This window comes from Pyrus communis, chromosome 10 (genome assembly GCF_963583255.1).
Source record: "Pyrus communis chromosome 10, drPyrComm1.1, whole genome shotgun sequence".
Taxonomy (NCBI): Eukaryota; Viridiplantae; Streptophyta; class Magnoliopsida; order Rosales; family Rosaceae; genus Pyrus; species Pyrus communis.
Genome location: NC_084812.1, coordinates 4265531 through 4292033, shown reverse-complemented (window position 1 = coordinate 4292033; position 26503 = coordinate 4265531). Strand labels below are relative to the sequence as shown.

Genomic DNA, 26503 nt, shown 5'->3' with positions numbered 1-26503 from the left:
AAGACTGGGTGTATGGATTTCTTCAAGGGGCCGTCGGGGCTTGATCTTGAGGGTTGATGGATGAGCGGATCTTCAAGGGCTTTTGGGCCTAATCTTGAAGACTGATTGGATGTGTGAATTTGTTGAGGTTGTTGATCCAAAGGGCCGTTGGGGCTTGATCTTAGGACGAACGGATGATGAACACTTTCTTCAAGGGGCCGTCGGGGCTTGATCTTGAGTCAGTTGGAGTTCTTCAAGGGCCGTTGGGGCTTGACCTTGAAGGAGGGTTTGACGAAGAACGAAGAGTGTTTTCTTGATTCTTCGGGATTTTGCTTGAGAGCTTTAGAGTTTCAAGGCTTCAAGGTTTTGGTGTGATGTAAATTCCCTTCTTTCTTTCTCTTCTCCTTTTTCTTTTCCTTCTTTTTCTTTCTTTCTTCCTTTCTTTCTCCCCCCTAAATGAATGCCTTGGCTTCCTATTTATAGAATTTCAAAACTTGATTTTTGGATTTAAATAATCAGATGAAATAAATCATTTCTGCCAAGTAATGACACGTGTCCTATTTGATGACTTTTCCAATTTATTTCGATTTTTCATTGAGTCACACGCTACATGTAAAATTTATGTGACACGTGAGTGTTGAAATTTTAATTATTGGTCAACATTCATTTCACCGAAATTTCGATGTCTACAACCATTAAAACTTCTGTCAAAACGAGTCACGTGCTATGCAAGTGAAACTGAATTAAGCGGCAAATATGAAAAACCAAATGAGAAAAACTATAGCAACCTCAACTTTAACCCAATTAAAGAAATAGTTCCTCAACTTTAACCCAATTAAAGTAATGGTTTCTCAACTTTAACCTAAGTGTACCAACAATTATTCCAACATGACTCATTTTGACAGAATTCTAATGAAATTGACGAAAATAACCATAGTTGCACATCTTGATAAGTTAAGGGACTAATGATAATTAATTTTTAATTAAGAGATGATTACTTAAATTAAATTAAAATTAAAAGAACATTACTATAATTTTTTCTTAATTTTCTGTTCAATCCTCATTACTTTATTAAAATCGGTTCTCCACTTGTCCAATGAGATCTTTCCTGATAAGATGGGTTTATATTTATGTCTGCTCTATTGCTGAACCGCACTCCACTCTTTGAACATAAAGTTTCACGAGGGCTCCTATCATCTGATGTGCTTCTGTCGTCTTCTTATACCATATTTTCTTGAATTATTGTTAAACCATTCATTCAACTTACTCGCTCTTCTTGCGTCCTTCCTTGGCTCTCTCTCCATTCTCTGCATTCCTCTCTCTAATCTCCCTTAATTGCGCGAGTATGGATCCTGCCAAGGTGTTAGAAACTCTCTACACTTTTCCGGTGGAGCGAATACTAAATTCGGTCGCTTCACTTGCTGCTCAAGAAATCAGTCTTTTCCGAGGATTCAAAAAAGAGCTAACTAAGCTTCGTCAATCGGTATTTGCAATTCAAGACTTCTTAGGCGATGTTTCGTTCCAGCCACGTCAAAGGGGCAAGGAGGTGGAGGACTGGGTGAAGAGACTGAAAGAGGTAGCTCATGATGCTGATGATGTATTGGAGGACATCAACTACGAAGTTCTCAGGCGTAAAGTAGAAATTCAAAACCACATGAAGAGGAAGGTACTTAACTTCTTTTCGCTCTCCAATCCCGTTTTATTTCGTCAAAAGATGGCCCACAAGATTAAGAACATCAATGCGTCACTGGCGAAACTCAAAAGCGATGCAGCTTCCGTCGGCTTAATGGCAAGGAGAGTAGATCAAAACCCTCCAGGTATGGGGAACAGAGAAACCGTCTCATTCTTCGGTCGCGATGAGAAGCCCATCGGAAGGAAGAAGATTGTGTCGGATATCATTGCAGCCTTGATCGAGTCCAAGAATCAGGAAGAGTACCTTTCAGTTAAGGCCATTGTGGGAATGGGAGGACTCGGAAAGACGACTTTGGCAAGATCAATATTCAATGATGATGCTATCGGTAGACATTTTGAGAAAAAAATGTGGGTTTGTGTGTCTGACCCTTTTGATGTTAACTCGATTCTAAATCGGATGTTAGAATCCCTTAACTCAAACAGGACAGGACTTATAGCTCGGGAAGCATTGCTGAATGACCTCAAAGAAGGGTTGACAGGGAAGAGGTATATTCTAATACTCGATGATGTTTGGAACGAAGATGACGAGTTATGGAGTGATTTTACGAGTTGTTTGTCGAGACTCAATTCTGCTCCCGGAAGCATTGCCATTGTTACTACTCGCAGTGCTAAGGTTGCGTCAATCACAGAGACAATGCCAAGTTGTGATTTGGAGAGCCTATCAATAGATGATTGTTGGTCCATATTAAAGAGTGAAGCATTCCCAAATGGCGCTCCTCCTTTAGATCCAACTCAAGAGAACATTGGAAGGGCCATAGCTGCAAAGTGTACTGGTGTACCATTGGTGGCAAAGGTATGCATCCATATATTATTATATTCACCCTTGCTGTTTTGGATCTGGCTTTCTAATTTAATAACATAAACATAGAAATAGAGGGACGCGCGGGAGATTTTTGAGTGTAATAAGTAAGGTCAGCGTGCGCTTATGAACAAACCAATTTTAATAGAATAGGAAATAGTTAATGAACTATGACCAATAGAAAAATGAATAATACTTGAATTTCCTCCTTGAGAGATGTGCTCAATTTCACATTTGCATATAAATTTACGAAAAAAATTTAATATTACTGTTATTTGAATGTTACGAAAAATATTTACCTATTGTTTAAATTTTACGAAGATAATGTATCTATTATTTTTTGTTTAATGAATTTTAATTTACCTATTGTTCATATCTTATAAAAATAATTTACCTATTGTTAAATTTCACAAAACAATGTATATTCAACTGTAATTTACCTACCATTTAATTTCAGGTTAAGTATAGAAATCTACCTAACCTTTAGGGTCGATTTAAAATTGGTCCTAACTTTTAAAATATTCCAATTGAATACTTAAGGTTTTGAAAATTAGACATCTGTTAGATCTTTGACACTATGTAGTAAAGTTATCAGTGTAAAGTGATGGGGACAACAAATAAATTGAAGGGCATGTTCGAATTTTTACTATCACATCATCTATGGAGCTCTAAATTGTCAAAGCTAAACCTTTTATCCAAGCATGCCCTTCAATTTATTTGTGCATGTCGTTACTGACACTCTAATGACCTAACAAATGTCCAACTTTTAAAACGTTAGGTAATTATTTGGAATGTTTAAAAAAGTTGAAACCAATTTGGAATTACCTCTAAAAATTAGGCGGTTCTACGTACTTAACCCTTTAATTTAATGAAGATGATGTATCTACTATTTCTTGTACATGGATATTAATTTATCTATTGTTTATATTTTATGAAAAAAATTACCTATTTTTTATTTTTATGACAATAATTTACCTATTTTTTATTTTTTATTGTTTTTTTACGAAAATAATGTTTCTACAATTTTATTTTTACGAATATAATCTACCTATTCTTTAATTTTTTGTGAAAAAATTGAACCTATTGTTTTTAAAAATATAATTTGTGTATTGTTTTATGTTTACGAAATTAAACTGATAGATAGAACTAACAAAACAGTACGAAGACTAAATAGATAGATTTTAATGCGCTATTAAGTCAAAATTAAATAATGGTAGGCTAATAATATGCGTGAGAGTAAGAAATGTTTATAGAATGTAGTGGCACCACCCTATTAGGGAGTGAGCGTTACCATCTTTTTTCGCACAAGTCACGTCATCATGGCTTAACAATAATTAATTAGTTTATTTCTTGTACATATAAAATAATAACTTAATAAGTAAATTACAATTCCTTCCAAATTTGTTCCCATCAAATCTTGAGATCATTGTCCATGGGCTCGGTTCCTCTCCGGAACCTTCACCTCCGGACCAATTTGTTCGTGGCCGTTAGATGATATCCTACTGCTAGTAATTAATTTTCTTTAATAGTTTTCACATAAAAATTTCTCACTTTCTGCTCCCCCTCCTCTCTCTTTTTTCCATCAAAAAGTTGTAGGAACCTCAATTTCACATCAAAACTCCGGCTTCTCTCTCCTCTTTCAACACTGTACTAGCGAGTTCTAATTAATCATGGTTAAGCCATGAACATGTGGCGTGTTCTAAGAACATCTCTAGTGAAGTCAACTACCGTACAAAATGAGTGTAAAACAAATATAGGGATAAAATGAATCTCTAATAGATCAGAAAGTGAGTCATAGGGACTCACCGGACATATAGTGTATGTCCCCACATATAGGAAACCTTAAGTGGAAAACAGGACTTACAATCTTGATTGAAGCTTTTAATGCTTTTAATTTTAATACTTTTAATTAATTAAAAAAATGTTAACATAAACGGAAGAATGTGCTCATGGAATGGAAAATGGGGCTCATAATTTTGATTGAAGATTTTAATGCTTTTAATTAAGGGAGTTTTAACGAAAAGTCTGTGGTACTGTTCACTTTAATGAAAAACCACATTTTTACACTAAAAAATCAAACATGATACTATTCACTTTACCTTTTATTTTGTCCTTATCGTTAAAACTCAAAGTTTTCAAACCTTTTTCATTAGTTTTCCTTTTAATTAATTAAAAAAAATGTTAACCTAAAAAAAAAGTGCACCTAATCAAATTATCATCTAAAATCATAAAAACTTCAAATTTAGGGATTCTACCATAAAGACTCTCCCATTGAAGGCAATATTCCTTTAGGGACACAAAGATTTCCTTTAAGTCCTTACATGAGTACTCAAAAGTGGTGTTGAGAGTACCTAAATAAGGACTTCTATTGGAGATGCTCTAAGAAGGGTGATAAAGCTTACCATCTAGTAAGGGTGATGAGCAAATTCGGACTCTTGTGGTATGGTTTATGCCCGGAAAACAAGAGTTGTTGGGGTCTAAATTTGAAGAACTGTATTGAACTTAATTTTAATCCTTGAAAAAGATTACTCTTGTATTAATACCTTGCGTAAGATTATAATCTAATTCTAGTCCCTTACTCAATGTCCAAGTCGGAAATGGATCCTTTCCGGATCCACTATGTAGATAGTACCTGATGAAAACTGGCCGCACGATATACGATGAACGGCTGAGATGTGAGGATCCTAGGGATCCCCACATAATGAATCCGGAGGGGATCCATTTCCGTCTAAGTCAATGTACATTTACCTCATATTTAATTCTACTTTTCATTTGATTCATCATAATATATTTTGATATAGACGTCTTGTCTACTAATTTTATTTCAATAGTATAATTGATATACTTTGTGTTATTCATTTAGGTACATTAAGTCGTTTTTAATTCATTATGATATTTCGTTACATACATTTAGATACATTAACATACATTTCGGTACAAACATTTAGATACATCTTTTAACACAAATATTGGGGAGCAAAATTGGACTTTTCATCGAGTGAAAACAAAGTTGAGATTCAATTAAACATTAACTTTTGTGTTAACAGGTATTGGGAAGCATGATGCGTTCAAGTGATTGGTTGTTGATTCTAGAAAATGAGATATGGCAATTACCAAAAACAGAGGATAGAATCATGTCGGTTTTGAAGTTAAGTTTTGATAATTTGAAGTCTCCATCCTTGAAACAATGTTTTGCATATTGTTCAATTTTCGAAAAAGATTTTGAAATTGAACGGGATGACTTGGTCCAGTTATGGATGGCTCAAGGATATCTCCTTTCGTCTCGCAACATGAGTATGGAGGACATAGGCAATGACTATTTTAATATTCTATTGCAAAACTCCTTATTTCAAGATGCTAGAGAAGATAAGTACGGCATTATTACGGAATGCAAGATGCACGATCTTGTGCATGATCTTGCAGTGGAAGTATTCAAATCTGAAAGCTTGACTCAAGACTTGGATCAGATGGATGATGATGAAATTGAGATTCAGCATGTTGCGCATATTTCTTCCACTACAATTGAAAGAATTCCAAAAGGGAGTGTTGAGAGATTGCGGTCGTTGTTTGTTGATTGCAGGGTCCCTAGTAACACCTTTCAAAGGTTCAAAGATTTACGGAGGTTGAATTTATTCGGTGCCGAAATTGAGGAGTTGCCCATCTCAATTGGAAAGTTGAAACGCTTGAGGTATCTTAACATTTCCTCGACAAGAATAAAAGAACTCCCCAAATCTATTGGCAAGCTCTATAATCTTCAGACATTAAGAATGTCATATACAGACATTAAAACGTTTCCTAGGGAAATGGAAAATTTGATCAACTTGAGACATGTTTATTTCGACAAGGATGTGGAAGTTCCATTTGGGATGACAAGATTGACTCATTTGCAAACGCTACCTTGTTTTAAATTGGATAGAGCAAGGCGTCATAGACTTGATGAGCTAGGTGGGTTAAATGAACTGAAAGGGGAACTAGTTATTGGATCATTGGAATTTGTGAGGGACAAGGAAGAAGCGATGGAATCAAAATTAGTTGAAAAGGCAAACCTACGAAAATTGATATTAAAATGGGGGGAAGAAAGAAATGGCAATTTTCTTGACGAGGATATTCTTGAAGGACTCCAACCGCACCCCAACTTAGAAAGCTTGACGATTGAGGAATTCAAAGGTACTAAATTTGCATCTTGGATGATGAGAAATTGTCGAGTAACCAATCTCCGTCATTTGAGAATTAGGAGCTGTGAGAAATTGTTGAGCTTGTGTTGTGGGTTAGAATATTGCCCCTCACTTGAGACGGTGAAAATTAAGAATTGCGGCAATCTAGAATCCTTCCAAATTTCACCATTCCAGTCTCTTCAGAAGTTGAAAATAGTTGGTTGCCCAAAGCTCAGTTGCACTTCAATTCAGAGTCTGCCCTCACTCCGTGATTTGGTTATTGATAATTGCACTACTCTCGAGGGGGACTTGTCTTTAAACGGTTGCACATCCCTCCGTTCTTTAGAGATTGAAGAATGCGATGGATTAACAAGTATACTGAGTGGGCTCCATTCTTGTACTAGTCTTCGCACGCTGCGGATCTGGAATTGTCCAAATTTGAGGACTTTGTCGGGTCATGGGCTACAAACCCCCGTCTCTCTTGAGCATATGGAAATATTCACTTGCCCTAATCTAGAGGCTATTCCCAGTTTAGACAACCTCACGTCCCTCACGGAGTTGATTATTTCGGGATGTGATGGATTAATAAGTCTACCGAGTGGGCTTGCATCCTGCACATCTCTTACCCTTTTGGATGTCAGTTTTTGCCGCAGTGTCGAGGCTATTCCCAGTTTAGACAACCTCAGGTCCCTCACTGAATTAAGGGTCAGACTCTGCGACAATTTGATATCTCTGGCGGATCACAATTTGTCCAACTTGCAATCTCTTTCCTATTTATGTATTATTAAATGTGGGAAATTACAATATTTTCCCAAGGGGCTGCACTCTCTGTCTCGTTTGGAAGTGTTGGAAATCGGTGCCTTCTGCCAAGAGCTCGATTCTTTCCCTGATTTTCAGGTCTCATCGAAACTGAAAGAATTAAGATTGAAGGGGTGGCCTAAGCTCAAGTCTCTGCCTCAGCAAATTCAACACTCTGCTTCTCTAACATATTTGTGCATTGATGGTTTCGATGGTCTGGAGGCTCTTCCAGAGTGGTTGGGCAACCTCACATCTCTTACTAAGTTGAAAATTCGTGATTGTGAGAACCTGATGTGTTTGCCCAAGGGGCTGCACTCTCTATCTCGTTTGGAAAAGATGAAGATCGGTCCATTCTGCGAGGAGCTCGATTCTTTTCCGGATTTTCAGGTCCCATCGAATCTGAAAGAATTAGAATTGTACGGGTGGCCTAAGCTCAAGTCTCTGCCTCAGCAAATTCAACACTCTGCTTCTCTAACATCTTTGTCCATTTCTCGTTTCGATGGTCTGGAGGCTCTTCCGGAGTGGTTGGGCAACCTCACATCTCTTGCTGAGTTGACAATTTGTGAATGTGAGAACCTGATGCATCTGCCTACGGTCGAAGCTATGCAACGCCTAACCAATTTACATGATCTAGTGATTCATTCGTGTCCCCGTCTATCAGAAAGATGCGCCAAGGACAGCGGCCCAGAATGGCCAAAGATTTCTCACATTCCAGAGAAGAGGTAATTTTTATTTTTGGAGCCCTTATTTTTATCTCCAATCAATTATGCATGTATATTTTGTTCAAAATTCTTCATTCACTCTCGTTTTCTGCAGTATTTGGTGATGAATCAAAAGGCTCTTACCAGAGTGATGACGGAACCTGTCATGAATCGACCATCTATCTATTCACCGTTGTGGGAATCTCAAGTATCTATCGGCACTGGGGAAGCCAATCCAAATTTTACTGTTGCGTAAAATTTCTGGCATTTCCCAGAGTCAAGTGTAGGTTTCTTTCCCGAAACAGCAATTCATGATTTGTTCTCTTCTCTTGTCTTAGTTCCATTTGGTTTGCAAAATCGTAGACTTTTGCACTCTCTGTCTCGTTTGGAAAAGTTGTCTCTCGGTCCATTCTACGAGGAGCTCGATTCTTTTCCGGATTTTCAGGTCCCATCGAATGAATTAAGATTGTACGGGTGGCCCAAGCTCAAGTCTCTGCCTCAGCAAATTCAACACTCTGCTTCTCTAATTATGTTGGAAATTTGGAAATTCGATGGTCTGGAGGCTCTTCCAGAGTGGTTGGGCAACCTTACATCTCTTACTAAGTTGGCAATTCGGCAATGTGAGAAGCTGATGCATCTGCCTACGGTCGAAGCTATGCAACGCCTAACCAAATTGCAGAACCTATGGATTTTTTTGTGTCCCCGTCTATCAGAAAGATGCGCCGAGGACAGCGGCCCAGAATGGCCAAAGATTTCTCACATTCCACATAAGAGGTAATTTTTATTTTTGGAGCCCTTATTTTTATCTCCAATCAATTATGCATGTATATTTTGTTCAAAAATCTTCATTCACTCTCGTTTTCTGCAGTATTTGGTGATGAATCAAAAGGCTCTTACCAGAGTGATGACGGAACCTCTCATGAATCGACCATCTATCTATTCACCGTTGTGGGAATCTCAAGTATCTATCGGCACTGGGCAATCCAAATTTTACTGTTGCGTAAAATTTCTGGCATTTCCCAGAGTCAAGTGTAGGTTTCTTTCCCGAAAAAGCAATTCATGATTTGTTCTCTTCTCTTGTCTTTTAGCCTCGTGGAAGAACATTAATTTTTTTTGCAACTGTTTACGAGTGTGCGGTTATTCTGTATATGTTATAATGTTCAAATATGTTCTAAGGCATGTTGCGCATGGTTGTTACTTGTTATGGTGCAGATATACTTTTGTACAAGGTTGTGTTTCTTCTCACTGTGTGCACGTCCTCTCAACTTACACAGTTTTATTAGACCAATTTTATGGAAGGTAATCTGTTTAGTCAATATGTAACTTCTTTGTTCAAAGCTTTCATCCTTAAATAAAACCATGTCAAGTTATCTAGAATACATTAATCACAGATAAATTGGATTTGTATTCCAGCTCACTTAAGAAGGGATTCCAGTAAGAGAATTGTAGGAAAGGAGAGCAAGCGCAGAACAAGGGAAGATGCAAAAAATAGCTGATTTCGGTCTGTCCATGGTTTTTTTTCCAGTGATAATGAGACTTGTGTGGTGAATTGGTCATGGGCAGAGCGGGTTATCTTGATCGAGAGTATGTTCAAATTTCTGTGTGTCTATTAGATTTTTTATCATGTTATAAACACAAATGTATGAACAGTGAGTGGTTTATTTGTGATTACATTTTTTGGTCTGCAGGTACTATAGTTATCAAGGGTTGAATGAAAAAATTGATTTTTACAGGGTTTATTTGTGATTACACTTTTTTACGTGGTTGTGTTTCATCTCACCGTGTGCAGATTCACCCAACTAACACAGTTTTATTAGACCAATTTTATGGAAGGTAATCTGTTTAGTTAAAATGTAACTTCTTTCTTCCTTCTTTCATCCTCGAATAAAATCACGTCAAGTTATGTAAAATACGTTAATCACAGATAAATTGGATTTGTATTTCAGCTTATTTAAGAAGGGAATCCAGTAAGAGAATTGCATTAAGAGAGGAGGCAATCCCAGCACAAGGAAAACTTGGACACGAAAATAGCAGATTTCAGTATGTCCATGGTTTTTACCAGTGGTAATGGGACTCGTGTGGTGACATCAGTCATGGGCACAGCGGGTTATCTTGATCCAGAGTATGTTCAAATTTCCTTGGTTCTTTTAGATTTTTTATCATGTTATGAGTACAAATGTAAGAACAGTTAGTGGTTTATGATTACTTTTTTTGGTCTGCAGCATGGGTTTTGTACTGTGTCATGTCAACTAACACAACGTTTGGAAATGGAGGTGCCTAGGCATCCAGAAAGAACTCCAGGCTCAAATGAATAAACTTGTGTTACGATTTCACCATACCATAGTTCACCTAGAGTGATTTCCAGATGTTCAAATTCCACAAATGCAGGTTCCATGACTGCACCATGCTAGGTAGCTACAAACTCTCATTCATCCAATGTTCAAAACTTGGTGGGTTAAAAATGGGGGTGGGTTAAAAATGGGTGTGGGATCTGTAGTGCAGTGAATCAGTGTAAGCTACATACTAGTATGTATCTATATTGTCCTCAACTTAATCACTTTTGTCCAATACTTGGGGTTGTGTCACAGCACATAACCCTAACAGGAACATTGTTTGAAATTCTTTGACTAGAAAATACGTTGGCTTGACCAAATTGCTCTAGTATGAACATTGCATTATCCATTGATTGACGTACACTAAGCATCCCCATGTAATAAGGATCATTGTGCAGCATGAGGTTACAAATCCACACTCATATACGTTTTTCTGTTTTTTTGGTCAGGACATTGTCACGCGTTTTAAATACCTGGTAGTTCATAGGCTGCAATGAGACAGAGAGATGATCTCAACTGGTTTCCTCGTCCTACTGCTCTGTGCAAGTTTTGTTCATGGAGAGTGCCCAATAGGTTAGCATTTCCTTTAACGAAAGCGAATGGCATTGCGTCCTTCAGATTTATATTTTCTATCTGCTGATAAGTTATTTTTAGATTAGATTCAAGCAAGCTCAAGAAGAATATTGTTGTTCCAATACTTGGATCATTACCATCAACAATGGCACTGGATGATTCAGAAGGGTCTTACCAGAGTGATGACGGAACCTTTCATGTGTCGACGATCTATCTACTCACCGTTGTGGGAACCTGAAGTATCTGTCGACAGTAGGAAAGCCAGTCCAAATTTTACTGTTGTGTTCTAAATTAAAAGAAGCAATCTGCTCGACTGGCCCAAGATTTCTCGCATTTCTGACAGTCAAGTGTAGGTTTCTTTCCCAAAACAGTAATTCGTGATTGGTTCTGTTCTCTTGTCTTAGTTGCATTTAGTTTGCAAAATCATACACTTTCTAGCCTCGTGGAAGAACATTAATTTCTTTGCTTTCACAATCTTTTTGGAACAGCACTTTAGACTTTTGTGGAAATTAAACTTTTTAGTCCTTAAATATAAGTAAATAGAAGTACATTTGCAACTGTTTACGAATCCGTGGTCATTCTGTATATGTTATAACGTCCAATGTGCATTCGAATATGTTCTAAGACATGTTCCACATGGTGTTATGGTGCAGATACATTTTTATGAGACCAATTTTGTGTAAGGTAATCTGTTTAGTCAATATGCACATTCTTTCTTCAATCTTTCATCCTTGAATAAAATCATGTCGAGTTATCTAGAATACGGTAATCACAGATAAATTGGATTTGTATTTCAGCTACACTTAAGAAGGGAATCCAATAGGAGAATTGCATTAAGAGAGGAGAGCAAGCATAGTACAACGAAAACTTGGACTCGAAAATAGCAGGTTTCGGTCTATCCGTGGTTTTTTCCAGTGATAATGGGACTTGTGTAGTGACATCGGTCATGGGCAGAGCGGGTTATCTTGATCACGAGTATGTTCAAATTTCCGTGTTCTATTAGATTTTTTATCATGGTATAAATACAAATGTATGAACAGTGAGTGGTTTATTTATGATTACTTTTTACTGTCTGCAGGTACTATAATTATCAAAGGTTGAATTGTAGAGTTTTACTGGCCAACCTGCAAGGCTGCAATCATAGAAAGTGATGATCTTGTCCACATCGTGGAGTGGGTGAATCCTGAGTTCCAGAATGGTGATTTAACAACTAATTTGGATCGAAGGATTCAAGGAGAGTTTGATGTGAATTCGGTCGGGAAATCATTAAAGACACCAATGGCATGCACAACTTCCACCTCCCAACTTAGAGCCACCATGGTTGGTTTTGTGCTGTGCCAACTAACAAAATGTATGGAATGGAGGTGTCCAAGCATCGAGAAAGAACTCCAGGCTCCAATGAAGAAACTCTTGTTATGATCTCACCATACCAGAGTTCACCTAGAGTGATTTCCAGATGTACAGATTCCACAAATGCAGTTTCCATGACAGCAGCATGCTAGGTAGCTACAAACTCTCTCATTCATCCCATGTTCAAAACTTGGTGGGTTAAAAATGGGGTTGGGATCTGTTGTGCAGTGAATCAGTGTAGGCTAAATACAAGTATGCATCTATATTGTCATCGACTTAATCACTTTTGTTTAATACTTCAGGTTGTCTCCCTGACTTGTATCACACCACATAACCCTAATAGGAACAATGTTTTACATGCTTTGACTAAAAAATACGTTGGCTTGACCAAATTGCTCTCTTAGTATGAACATTGCATGATCCATTGATTGATGTAGACTAAGCATCCCCATGTAATAAGGATCATGTATGTACTCTGCAAGTTGTGCAGCATGAGGTTACAAATCCACACTGTCATACGTTTTTCTGTTTTTTTGGTCAGGACATTGTCACACATTTTAAATACCAGGTAGTTCACAGGCTGCAATGAGACAGTGAGATGAAGATCTCAACTGGTTTCCTTGTCCTACTGCTCTGTGCAAGTTTCGTTCATGGAGAGTGCTGACTAGGTTAGCATTCTTTAACAAAAGCGAATGGTATTGCGTCCTTTAGGTTTATATTTTCTTTAACAAAAGCGAATGGTATTGCGTCCTTTAGGTTTATATTTTCTATCTGCTGATAAGTTATTTTTAGCTCAGATTCAAGCAAGTGCAAGAAGAACATTGTTGTTCCAATACTTGGATCGTTACTTTCAACAATGGCCCTCCTTCAAGTTATAGTGCTCTTACTGGTCTGGAAGCTGAGAAGAATAAGAAAACCAGGTACCATTTTATACCCTTGATACTTATTTAGTTAGAAACGGCGCTGCTACTATGGTGTAGTGGTATTCCTATCCAGTTAGTCTGAACTCATAACTTTTTGTACTTAAGCTGCAGATGGAGAAAAACATAACAAAACACCTGTAGCACACCTGTAGCACCAATGAAATCCCAGTTTACTTGTGACGAGGTTTTAGAAATACCGAAAACTTTCAAACTGAAATTGGGAAAGGAGGATTTGGGATTGTATACCATGGCTACTTGGAAGATGGCACTCAAGTTGCGGTTAAAATACTTTCTCCATCGTCAACTGAAGGAGATAGGGAGTTCCAAACAGACTTTTGACAGTTAGGATTTTAATTCCTTGGAATTGCAAGTGCCTTGTCTCGTTGGTTAGAGATTGATGAGTTCCTTGTCGCTGCAGGTTGAGCTCCTGATGAGAATACATCATAGAAACTTGGCCTCATTTATTGGATACTGTGATGAAACCGACTAGTTGGTACTTATATTATATACGAGTACATGCCTAAAGGAAACCTAAAAGAATCTCTCTCAGGTTGTAGTTCTATATTTTATAAGCATTGTCCTCCATCAGAGGGTTTCAAAATATTGAAGTGTCACGTCAATGGCTGCAAATGCAGATAGAAGCTCACATGTGACTTGGGAAATGAGACTTCGGATAACACTAGATATTGCGTTAGGTTAGTGCTTCGTGTTATTTCATACGCTAATATATCTGCACAAGTTCATATGCCTAATTCAACTTATGTATATTGTGAAATTTGGCTCACAGGACTGTTTACTTGCATAAAGGTGCAATCCACGTACTGTGCGTAGAGATGTAAATACTGCCAACATTCTCTTGAGTGAAAACTTGGACGCAAAAATAGCAGATTTCGGTCTGTCCATGGCTTTTCCCAGTGACAGTGAGACTCGTGGTGACATCAGCCAAGAGTACAGCGGGCTATCTTGATCTTGAGTATGTTCAGATTTCATGTTCTTAAAATTTTGATTTTAAAAAACAAACAAATCTATGAGCAGTGAGTGATCTATGATTACTTTATTTGGTCTGCAGGTACTATAATTATCAAAGGTTGAATGAAAAAAATTGATGTTTAGAGTTTTACCGGCCAACCTGCAATCATAGAAAATGATGATCTTCTCTACATAGTGGAGTTGGTGAATCCTGATTCCTGAGTTCCAGAACGGGGATTTGAGATCGAAGGATTTGAGGAGAGTTTGACGTGAATTCGTTCTGGAAACCATTAGAGACAGCAATTGCATGCACAACTTCCACCTCTCAGCAGAGACTTTTGTGTCGTAGATTATTGTTGTACTTAATTCTTTTACACTTAATAGAAAACAAATTTACGAGATGTTTTGTTTGCTCGATTAATTCTACGTTTTATTCAGGATGTTATTGAAACTAAAACGAAGGAAGTGATTACAGGGATCAAATCTCTTTACTGAACTTTTGCCTTCTCCATATGTACATTGAATCAGAATCTTCTCTCCTAATTATACGTTGCCCTGTTTGGGTACCTCTTCTACAAAGTTGTTTAATGGAAGATTTCTGCTACCTTAATGGGTGGAACTGAAGCTTCGACGATGTCTAAGGAAGGGATTTAACCTACAGATGGACTATTATTTATTCAGTTCTTAATGCATGATTAGTATTTATTTATTCATAAACCCATCTAATTACACGTGTCCTGTTGTCTTGTGGGGAAAGAGATCTTCTCTGGATCTCTTCTACGAACCTTTGAAATTTCATCCAATGACAAAAAATTATTATAGCTTTTAAGAGATCAAAACTGGTGGGCCGTTGAATGAAATTTCAAAAGTTCGGATCACTTGATTCGATGATCTTGATGGAAAAAATTCAGAGAGAATATCTTTCCGTCTTACGGTATATGCTGATTGAATAATGGATTATGTAGTTTTCATTTCAGTCCAATACAACATGATTATTCTAACTATTCTACTACAAAGTAGCAACAATGATGTGTGTAACACGTGCCAGCGAATGAGAATATTTGAAACGCAAGGGAATTTCATTAAAATTTGTAAAATGAAAACAATCTAAAGAATCATCTTTTCGTAGTTTATAAAGATTTTGATCTCACTTTATCTACTGAAATTCAAAAGTCGTTACTTTGCTTTTTGAAACTCGATTTTGAATTTCAATCTCACTTTGTCCCTTAAAACTCAAAAGTTATCAATATACTCTCTGAAACTCAATATTTACTCCAGTTTGACTTGTTTCTATGTTTTCTATTAATAACAGTTAAGTTTACTTATGTGTCATAATTAGCCTCTACTCATGGTTGACGAGCCACAAGCATAAAGCTCACAAGTCCAATCAAATGGTGCCACATAGATTGAAAAAAAAAAATTAACTTTCAAACATTGTATAACATATTTGGAAAAAAAAAAAGAGGAAAAAAAAAAAAAAAAAAAAAAGAGGCAAGAGTAAGAAAAATAGCAAAAAAAATTCATGGGTTTAATCTCTCCAACCCCTTTCTCTTTCCATCTCCAGCCACCGTATCATTAGTTCTATTGATTTCGTTGTTTCTTATATTCTTAATGGAGGTGATTGGTGAAGAGAGAAGATGGTTCTTTTTATTCTTTTTTACCATTCATTTATTTCAAGGGGAAAATTGGTACATCACCAATTATAAATTTTGAATGGATGAACTTATTATAAAAAATATAAATAAGGCAATGTAAAGTGAATTTTGAGTTTCAAAGAGTAAAGTAACGAGTTTTGAGTTTCAGTGAGCATAGTATGATCAAATTCGAATGTCAGGGGAATAAAATGATGACTTTAATTTTGAGTTTCAAAAGACAAAATGATGAAACAAAATCGAGTTCCAAAGCCTGGCTTTATTAATGTTGGGGGCACTAAAGAAGGTGGTTTCGCTTCCTACTCAAGAAATCGTATCTTCAGGGGATTCAAAAGAAAACTAACCCAAGCTCTGTCAATCGTTATTGGCAATTAATTTAGAACATGTGTGATTAAACTTATTGATTTATTTTGTTAAATATTCATATATAATAGTTGCGCCCCCCTTTTGTAGTATCCCCTTGCCCCAGAATGAAGTTGATGAAACCTTTTGTGGGACCTTAATGCAAATGGCAAATTTCCGTGTTAAATCAGCTACTTGGATCCAAAATAGTAGTAGAGGTAATAACTCTAGACAACAAGTGTTAACAAAAATGTGAAAGCTGGATATCCCGCGTAAGCTCAAACTTTTTAGTTGTACACTGATGTTTTCTGGGGACGACATGCTCGCCATTTGTGGCAGCGTCTTTATGTAATCCCGTGTTTCATGCTGTCTGTTGATCTTTGCATGTCTATTAGCCTAGTCTGGCTTTCTTTGCTCTTGGCTGGCCTTTGTGCCTTGGTAATGAATCTTTGCTTCAAAAAAAAAAAAAGGGAGTTTTAACGAAAAGCTCACAGTGCTATTCACTTTAACGAAAAACCACATTTTTACATTAAAAAGTCAATCATGGTACTATTCACTTTACCCTTTATTTTATCCTTATCATTAAAACTCAAAGTTTTCAAGCCCTTTTCATTAGTTTTCCTAAAAAAAAAAAATTTTAAAAAAATGATCTTGAATAGATTGCAAAACTAGGGCAAGGTTACATAAACATATTAGTTCAATTTGTCCTAACTGTCCTTTCTGTAATACAGATAGTGAGTATCAAGCTCATTTGTTTAATGACAGTAATCCTATTGGTTTGTTGGATTGGTTGCAGGAGCGTGATGTTTCAGGTAAAGGAAAACTTCCCAGCCTTAGTGAGGCCCTCCTAATCTGCTGGTAAATTTGGAAAGATAGAAATCATGTGGTATTTAAGAATGAAAAACCTTCTCCTAATAGAGTTCATATGTTAGCTTCAATCATGGGTAATGACTATATTCAGGCCAACAATGAAGTTAGGTTGGCTAGTAAACAAAATCTAAAGTTTAGATGAACCTCCACATAGAGGGCAGCTGAAAATCAACTTTGATGGGTCTGTTATTAACTCCGACGCGGCGGCCGACTTTGTGATCAGAAATGAAGAAGGATTTCCAATTGTTGCTGGAGCAAGAAGCGTGGTAGAGAATAGCATCTCTTTAGCTGAAGTTCTAGCTTGAGGAATGCTCTTTGGTTAGCTAAAGGGAAAGGTTTTAAGAAAGTTTGTGTGGGATGTGATTCTAAACTTGTTGATGCAATCAAAGGTTTCTGCGAGAACCCTTGGCGTTTGAGGAACATCATTGAAGACATCAAGTGGTTGGTGACTACATTTGATGCCATTTAATGGAGTTATGTCTAAATGGAGGCGAATTTATTGGCGGATGCATTCACTAGCATAAGGTTTAATTTTAATAATTTTCACGTTTAGGATAGGACTCTACTGTCTGTGGGAAGAAAATGTTTCCTGTATTAAAATTGGATGTAACCAATGACCATGGTTACTCTATTTAGTGTTTTTACTTTCCTATATAAAAAAGTTAAAGCAATTATTCTTCCATGGTGATGGTATTTCCACAAACCAACGATTAAATACTTCATATGGACATCTAAGTTCTAACTATCACAACCTAACTAATATCCGAAAACAATAATTAAAAGCCAACGACTAAAATTAGTTTTTACTAAGATAATGAGTGTTATCCTTGCATCACGGCGTGGGTTCGAACTCCATCAACTGCCTAATCTAACATTTAATCTAACAAATCTTTCGTTATAAAAAAAAAATTAAAAAATTAAAATAAAAAAAAAACAGGTAAAAAAAATAAAGTTTTATTCAAAAAGTAATGTTTTCCAAGGAGTAAAATGGAATCTTCCGATTTTTAAATGGGTGTATGGAATGGCTTTAAGCTTTATGCTTGGGCAAAGTATTGTACCTTGGCGGGGCTGTGAGCATTGCGTCTTGGTTGATGGAAGCAGCTTTTATGCTTATGTAAGGTGCAATTAATTATAAGCGGAAGCAAAGCATCAGCATCTCCCTTCGCTGAAAGAACAATTAATGGTAATGGATCTTTTCTCCTGTTTTATTATTCACCGTTTCATGAACTATATATATTGTCATTTGTCAAGACCTTTCATTCATCAGCTTCCAACACTCTAAGCCTCCACCCTTCTTGTGTCCTTTAGCTATTTCTGTATTCTCTGCTCTCCTCTTATCTCCGTCATCCCTCGCGCGAGTATGGATCCTGCAAAGGTGTTAGAAACTCTCTACACTTTTCCGGTGGAGCGAATACTAAATTCGGTCGCTTCACTTGCTGCGCAAGAAATCAGTCTTTTCCGAGGATTCAAAAAAGAGCTAACTAAGCTTCGTCAATCGGTATTTGCAATTCAAGAGTTCTTAGGCGATGTTTCGTTCCAGCCACGTCAAAGGGGCAAGGAGGTGGAGGACTGGGTGAAGACACTGAAAGAGGTAGCTCATGATGCTGATGATGTATTGGAGGACATCAACTACGAAGTTCTCAGGCGTAAAGTAGAAATTCAAAACCACATGAAGAAGAAGGTACTTAACTTCTTTTCGCTCTCCAATCCCATTTTATTTCGTCAAAAGATGGCCCACAAGATTAAGAACATCAATGCGTCACTGGCGAAACTCAAAAGCGATGCAGCTTCCGTCGGCTTAATGGCAAGGAGAGTAGATCAAAACCCTCCAGGTATGGGGAAAAGAGAAACCGTCTCATTCTTCGGTCGCGATGAGAAGCCCATCGGAAGGAAGAAGATTGTGTCGGATATCATTGCAGCCTTGATCGAGTCCAAGAATCAGGAAGAGTACCTTTCAGTTAAGGCCATTGTGGGAATGGGAGGACTCGGAAAGACGACTTTGGCAAGATCAATATTCAATGATGATGCTATCGGTAGACATTTTGAGAAAAAAATGTGGGTTTGTGTGTCTGACCCTTTTGATGTTAACTCGATTCTAAATCGGATGTTAGAATCCCTTAACTCAAACAGGACAGGACTTCTAGCTCGGGAAGCATTGCTGAATGACCTCAAAGAAGGGTTGACAGGGAAGAGGTATATTCTAATACTCGATGATGTTTGGAACGAAGATGACGAGTTATGGAGTGATTTTACGAGTTGTTTGTGGAGACTCAATTCTGCTCCCGGAAGCATTGCCATTGTTACTACCCGCAGTACTAAAGTTGCATCAATCACATCAATCACAGAGACAATGCCAAGGTGTGATTTGAAGAACCTATCAGAAGATGATTGTTGGTCCATATTAAAGAGTGAAGCATTCCCAAATGGTGCTCCTCCTTTAGATCCAACTCAAGAGAACATTGGAAGGGCCATAGCTGCAAAGTGTGTTGGTGTACCATTGGTGGCAAAGGTATGCATCCATATATTGTCATATTCACCCTTGCTGTTTTGTATTTTGCTTTCTATTTTAATATATAACATAAACATAGAAATAGAGGGACGTGTGGGGGATTTTTAGGTGTAATAGGCGAGGTTAGATGACCTGCATGCGGTCACTAGCAATACCAATTTTACTAGAAAAGAGAGTTAATGGACTATGACCAATAAAAAAATTGAATAATACTTGAATTTCCTCCTTGGGAGATGTGCTCAATTCCACATTTGCAAATAAATTTACGAAAAACAATTTAATATTACCATTATTTGAATGTTACGAAAAATAATTTACCTATTGTTTAAATTTTGTGAAGATAATGCATCTACTATTTTTTGTTTAATAAATTTTAATTTACCTATTGTTCATATCTTATAAAAATAATTTACATATTGTTAAATTTCACAAAACAATGTATATTCAACTGTAATTTACCTACCATTTAATTTCAGGTTTAAGTATAGAAATCTACCTAACCTTTAGGGTCGATTTAAAATTGGTCCTAACTTTTTAAAATATTCCAATTGAATACTTTAGGTATTGAAAATTAGACATCCGTTAGGTCACTGACACTATGTAGTAAAGTTATCTGTGTAAAGTGATGGGGACAACAAATAAATTGAAGGGCATGTTCGAATTTTTACTATCACATCATCTATGGAACTCTAAATTGTCAAAGCTAAACCTTTTATCCAAGCATGCCCTTCAGTTTATTTGTGCATGTCGTTACTGACACTCTAATGATCTAACAAATGTCCAACTTTTAAAACGTTAGGTAATTATTTGGAATGTTTAAAAAAGTTGAAACCAATTTGCAATTACCTCTAAAAATTAGGTGGTTCTACGTACTTAACCCTTTAATTTAATGAAGATGATGTATCTACTATTTCTTGTACATGGATATTAATTTATCTATTGTTTATATTTTATGAAAAAAATTACCTTTTTTTTTTATGACAATAATTTACCTATTGTTCAATTTTTTATTTTTTTTACGAAAATAATGTTTTTACAATTTTATTTTTACGAATATAATCTACCTATTCTTTAATTTTTTTGTGAAAAAATTGAACCTATTGTTTTTAAAAATATAATTTATGTATTGTTTTATGTTTACGAAATTAGACTGATAGATAGAACTAACAAAACAGTACGAAGACTAAATAGATAGATTTTAATGCGCTATTAAGTCAAAATTAAATAATGGTAGGCTAATAATATGCGTGAGAGTAAGAAATGTTTATAGAATGTAGTGGCACCACCCTATTAGGGAGTGAGCGTTACCAACTTTTTTCGCACAAGTCACGTCATCATGGCTTAACAATAATTAATTAGTTTATTTCTTGTACATATAAAATAATAACTTAATAAGTAAAGTACAATTCCTTCCAAATTTGTTCCCATCAAATCTTGAGATCATTGTCCATGGGCTCGGTTCCTCTCCGGAACCTTCACCTCCGGACCAATTTGTTCGTGGCCGTTAGATGATATCCTACTGCTAGTAATTAATTTTCTTTAATAGTTTTCACATAAAAATTTCTCACTTTCTGCTCCCCCTTCTCTCTTTTTTCCATCAAAAAGTTGTAGGAACCTCAATTTCACATCAAAACTCCGGCTTCTCTCTCCTCTTTCAACACTGTACTAGCGAGTTCTAATTAATCATGGTTAAGCCATGAACATGTGGCGTGTTCTAAGAACATCTCTAGTGAAGTCAACTACCGTACAAAATGAGTGTAAAACAAGTATGGGGATAAAATGAATCTCTAATAGATCAGAAAGTGAGTCATAGGGACTCACCGGATATATAGTGTATGTCCCCACATGTAGGAAACCTTGAGTGGAAAACAGGACTTACAATCTTGAAGCTTTTAATGCTTTTAATTTTAATATTTTTAATTAATTAAAAAAGTGTCAACATAAACAGAAGAATGTGCTCATGGAATGGAAAATGGGGCTCATAATTTTGATTGAAGATTTTAATGCTTTTAATTAAGGGAGTTTTAACAAAAAACTTGCGGTACTGTTCACTTTAATGAAAAACCACATTTTTACACTAAAAAGTCAAACTTGGTACTATTTACTTTATCATTTATTTTGTCCTTTTCGTTAAAACTTAAAGTTTTCAAACCATTTTCATTAGTTTTCCTTTTAATTAATTAAAAAAAATGTTAACCTAAAAAGAATGTGCACCTAATCAAATTATCACCTAAAATCATAAAAACTTCAAATTTAGGGATTCTACTATAAGGACTCTCCCATTGAAGACAATATTCCTTTAGGGACACAAAGATTTCCTTTAAGTCCTTACATGAGTACTCAAAAGTGGTGTTAAGAGTCCCTAAATAATGACTTCTGTTGGAGATGCTCTAAGAAGGGTGAGAAAGCTTACCATCTAGTACATGTGATGAGCAAATTCGAACTCTTGTGGTATGGTTTATGCCCGGAAAACAAGTGTTGGGGTCTAAATTTGAAGAACTCTATTAAACTTAATTTTAACCCTTGAAAAAGATTACTCTTATATTAATACCTTGCGTAAGATTATAATCTAATTCTAGTCCCTTACTCAATGTCTAAGTCGGAAATGGATCCTCTCCGGATCCACTATGTGGATAGTACCTGATGAAAACTGGCCGCATGATATACGATGAACGGCTGAGATGTGAGGATCCTAGGGATCCTCACATAGTGGTACTGATGAAAATTGGCCACACGATATACGATGAACGGCTGAGATGTGAGGATCCTAGGGATCCCCACATAGTGAATCCGGAAAGGATCCATTTCCGTCCAAGTCAAAGTACATTTACCTCATTTAATTCTACTTTTCATTTGATTCATCATAATATATTTTGATATAGACGTCTTGTCTACTAATTTTATTTCAATAGTATGATTGATATACTTTGTGTTATTCATTTAGGTACATTAAGTTGTTTTTAATTCATTATGATATTTCGTTACATACATTTAGATACATTAACATACATTTCGGTACAAACATTTAGATACATCTTTTAATATATTTAGGTACATCTTTTAACACAAATATTGGGGAGCAAAATTGGACTTTTCATCGAGTGAAAACAAAGTTGAGATTCAATTAAACTATTAACTTTTGTGTTAACAGGTATTAGGAAGCGTGATGCGTTCTAAACATAGAACAAGTGATTGGTCATTGATTCTAGAAAATGAGATATGGCAATTCCCAAAAACAGAGGATAGAATCATGTCGGTTTTGAAGTTAAGTTTTGATAATTTGAAGTCTCCATCCTTGAAACAATGTTTTGCATATTGTTCAATTTTCACAAAAGATTTTGAAATTGAACGGGATGACTTGGTCCAGTTCTGGATGGCTCAAGGATATCTCCTTTCTTCTCGCACCATGAGTATGGAGGACATAGGCAATGACTATTTTAATATTCTATTGCAAAACTCCTTATTTCAAGATGCTAGAAAAGATAAGTACGGCATTATTACGGAATGCAAGATGCACGATCTTGTGCATGATCTTGCAGTGGAAGTATTCAAATTTGAAAGCTTGACACGAGACACGGATCAGATGGATGATGATGCACGTGAGATTCAGCATGTTGGACTGATTTCTTCGAGGACGCTTGAAAGAATTCCACAGGGGAGTATTAGGAGATTGCGGTCGTTGTTTGTTGATTGCGAGGTCCCTAGTAACATGTTTGAAAGGTTTAGAGGTTTACGGATGTTGAATTTATCCGAGACTGAAATTGAGGAGTTGCCAAGTTCAATTGGAAAATTGAAACGCTTGAGGTATCTTAACATTTCCTGGACAGGAATAGAAGAACTCCCCAAATCTATTGGCAAGCTCTATAATCTTGAGACGTTAAGAATGTCAGATATAGATATTAAAACGTTTCCTAGGGAATTGGAAAATTTGATCAACTTGAGACATGTTTATTTCGACGAGGATGCGGAAGTTCCATTTGGGATGACAAGATTGACTCATCTGCAAACGCTACCTTGTTTTAAATTGGATAGAGCAAGGCGTCATAGACTTGATGAGCTAGGTAGATTAAATGAACTGAAAGGGAAACTAGTTATTGGATCATTGGAATTTGTGAGAGACAAGGAAGAAGCAATGAAATCAAAATTAGTGGAAAAGGCAAACCTACGAAAATTGATATTAAAATGGGGGGAAGAAAGAAATGGCAATTTTCTTGACGATGATATTCTTGAAGGACTCCAACCGCACCCCAACTTAGAAAGCTTGACGATTGAGGAATTCAAAGGTACTAATTTTGCATCTTGGATGATGAGAAATTGTCGAGTAACCAATCTCCGTCATTTGAGAATTAGGAGTTGTGAGAAATTGTTGAGCTTGTGTTGTGGGTTAGAATATTGCCCCTCACTTGAGACGGTGAAAATTAACAATTGCGGCAATCTAGAATCCTTCCAAATTTCACCATCCCAGTCTCTTCAGAAGTTGAAAATAGTTGGTTGCCCAAAGCTCAGATGCACTTCAATTCAGAATCTGCCCTCACTTCGTGATTTGGTCATTGACAGATGCACTACTCTCGAGGGGGACTTGTCTTTAAACGGTTGCACATCCCTCCGTGAATTGACAATTGAGGGATGCGATGGATTCACAAGTATACTGAGTGGGCTCCATTCTTGTACTAGTCTTCGCACACTGGATATTTGTAATTGTCGAAATTTGAGGACTTTGTCGGGTCATGGGCTACAAACCCCCGTCTCTCTTGAGAAGATAAAAATAAGTGTTTGCCCTGATCTAGAGGCTATTCCCTGTTTAGACAACCTCACGTCCCTCACTGAGTTGAGTATTTGGGGATCTGATGGATTAATAAGTCTACCGAGTGGGCTTGCATACTGCACATCTCTTACCCATTTGCGTGTCAGCAGTTGCCCTAATCTAGAGGCTATTCCCAGTTTAGACAACCTCACGTCCCTCACTGAGTTGATTATTTCGGGATGTGATGGATTAATAAGTCTACCGAGTGGGCTTGCATCCTGCACATCTCTTACCCTTTTGCGTGTCAGCAATTGCCATAATCTAGAGGCTATTCCCAGTTTAGACAACCTCACGTCCCTCACTGAATTAATGGTCAGGTTCTGCGACAATTTGATATCTCTGGCGGATCACAATGTGTCCAGCTTACAATCTCTTTCCTCTTTAGATTTATCTTATTGTGGGAAATTACAATATTTGCCCAAGGGGCTGCTCTCTCTATCTCGTTTGGAAAAGTTGTCTCTCGGTCCATTCTACGAGGAGCTCGATTCTTTTCCGGATTTTCAGGTCCCATCGAAACTGAAAGAATTAACATTGGAGGGGTGGCCTAAGCTCAAGTCTCTGCCTCAGCAAATTCAACACTCTGCTTCTCTAACATCTTTGTCCATTTCTCGTTTCGATGGTCTGGAGTGGTTGGGCGACCTTACATCTCTTACAGAGTTGGAAATTCGTGATTGTGAGAACCTGATTTATTTGCTCAAGGGGCTGCACTCTCTATCTCGTTTGGAAAAGTTGTCTCTCGGTCCATTCTGCGAGGAGCTCGATTCTTTTCCGGATTTTCAGGTCCCATCGAAACTGAAAGAATTAACATTGAAGGGGTGGCCTAAGCTCAAGTCTCTGCCTCAGCAAATTCAACACTCTGCTTCTCTAACATCTTTGTACATTGATGGTTTCGATGGTCTGGAGGCTCTTCCAGAGTGGTTGGGCAACCTCACATCTCTTGCTATGTTGAGAATTCATGCATGTGAGAACCTGATGTATCTGCCTACGGTCGAAGCTATGCAACGCCTAACCAATTTGCATGCCCTATGGATTTATTCGTGCCCCCTTCTGTCAGAAAGATGCGCCGAGGACAGCGGCCCAGAATGGCCAAAGATTTCTCACATTCCAGATCTGAGGTAATTTTTATTTTTGGAGCCCTTATTTTTATCTCCAATCAATTATGCATGTATATTTTGTTCAAAATTCTTCATTCACTCTCGTTTTCTGCAGAATTAGATGATTGTCACTTGATGAATCAAAAGGCTCTTACCAGAGTGATGACGGAACCTGTCATGAATCGACCATCTATCTATTCACCGTTGTGGGAATCTCAAGTATCTATCGGCACTGGGGAAGCCAATCCAAATTTTACTGTTGCGTAAAATTTCTGGCATTTCCCAGAGTCAAGTGTAGGTTTCTTTCCCGAAACAGCAATTCATGATTTGTTCTCTTCTATTGTCTTTTAGCCTCGTGGAAGAACATTAATTTTTTTTGCAACTGTTTACGAGTCTGCGGTTATTCTGTATATGTTATAATGTTCAAATATGTTCTAAGGCATGTTGCGCATGGTTGTTACTTGTTATAATGTGTTTCTTCTCACTGTGTGCACGTCCTCTCAACTTACACAGTTTTATTAGACCAATTTTATGGAAGGTAATCTGTTTAGTCAATATGTAACTTCTTTGTTCAAAGCTTTCATCCTTCAATAAAACCATGTCAAGTTATCTAGAATACATTAATCACAGATAAATTGGATTTTATGAAAGGAGAGCAAGCGCAGAACAACGGAAACTTAGATGCAAAAAATAGCTGATTTCGGTCTGTCCATGGTTTTTTTTCCAGTGATAATGAGACTTGTGTGGTGAATTGGTCATGGGCAGAGCGGGTTATCTTGATCGAGAGTATGTTCAAATTTCTGTGTGTATTAGATTTTTTATCATGTTATAACACACAAATGTATGAACAGTGAGTGGTTTATTTGTGATTACATTTTTTGGTCTGCAGGTACTATAGTTATCAAGGGTTGAATGAAAGAATTGATTTTTACAGGGTTTATTTGTGATTACACTTTTTTAC

General features: G+C 36.9%; 3 protein-coding genes across 11 annotated transcripts; all 3 read left to right on the top strand.

The window, feature by feature from the left end:
* Positions 1-1126: 1126 nt before the first annotated feature.
* On the top strand, positions 1127-26163 carry LOC137747129 (putative disease resistance protein RGA3). Of its 9 annotated transcripts, XM_068487150.1 has the most exons (18): positions 1127-2464; positions 5518-8144; positions 8239-8406; positions 9336-9422; positions 9537-9707; positions 9913-9956; positions 10070-10245; positions 10346-10534; positions 10937-11029; positions 11111-11378; positions 11683-11713; positions 11827-12004; positions 12921-13047; positions 13177-13299; positions 13408-13852; positions 13938-13997; positions 14090-14275; positions 14372-14799. In XM_068487150.1, the coding sequence occupies exons 1-3, from the start codon at positions 1325-1327 to the stop codon at positions 8246-8248; spliced, it is 3777 nt and encodes a 1258-aa protein (XP_068343251.1). In that variant the 5' UTR covers positions 1127-1324; the 3' UTR covers positions 8249-8406; positions 9336-9422; positions 9537-9707; positions 9913-9956; positions 10070-10245; positions 10346-10534; positions 10937-11029; positions 11111-11378; positions 11683-11713; positions 11827-12004; positions 12921-13047; positions 13177-13299; positions 13408-13852; positions 13938-13997; positions 14090-14275; positions 14372-14799. The 9 variants fall into 9 exon arrangements, 4 of the variants coding, with proteins under 4 accessions (XP_068343251.1, XP_068343250.1, XP_068343249.1 ...); XR_011069921.1 differs by lacking the exons at positions 1127-2464; positions 5518-8144; positions 8239-8406 and adding exons at positions 8474-8897; positions 8992-9154 and having other exon boundaries at positions 9649-9707; positions 10346-11378; XR_011069919.1 differs by lacking the exons at positions 1127-2464; positions 5518-8144; positions 8239-8406 and adding exons at positions 8475-8897; positions 8992-9154 and having other exon boundaries at positions 10346-11378.
* On the top strand, positions 18491-21513 carry LOC137747130 (putative disease resistance protein RGA3). Its single transcript, XM_068487153.1, has one exon. The coding sequence runs from the start codon at positions 18496-18498 to the stop codon at positions 19750-19752; it is 1257 nt and encodes a 418-aa protein (XP_068343254.1). The 5' UTR covers positions 18491-18495; the 3' UTR covers positions 19753-21513.
* On the top strand, positions 22674-25567 carry LOC137746824 (putative disease resistance protein RGA3). Its single transcript, XM_068486836.1, has one exon. The coding sequence runs from the start codon at positions 22811-22813 to the stop codon at positions 25565-25567; it is 2757 nt and encodes a 918-aa protein (XP_068342937.1). The 5' UTR covers positions 22674-22810.
* Positions 26164-26503: the final 340 nt, after the last annotated feature.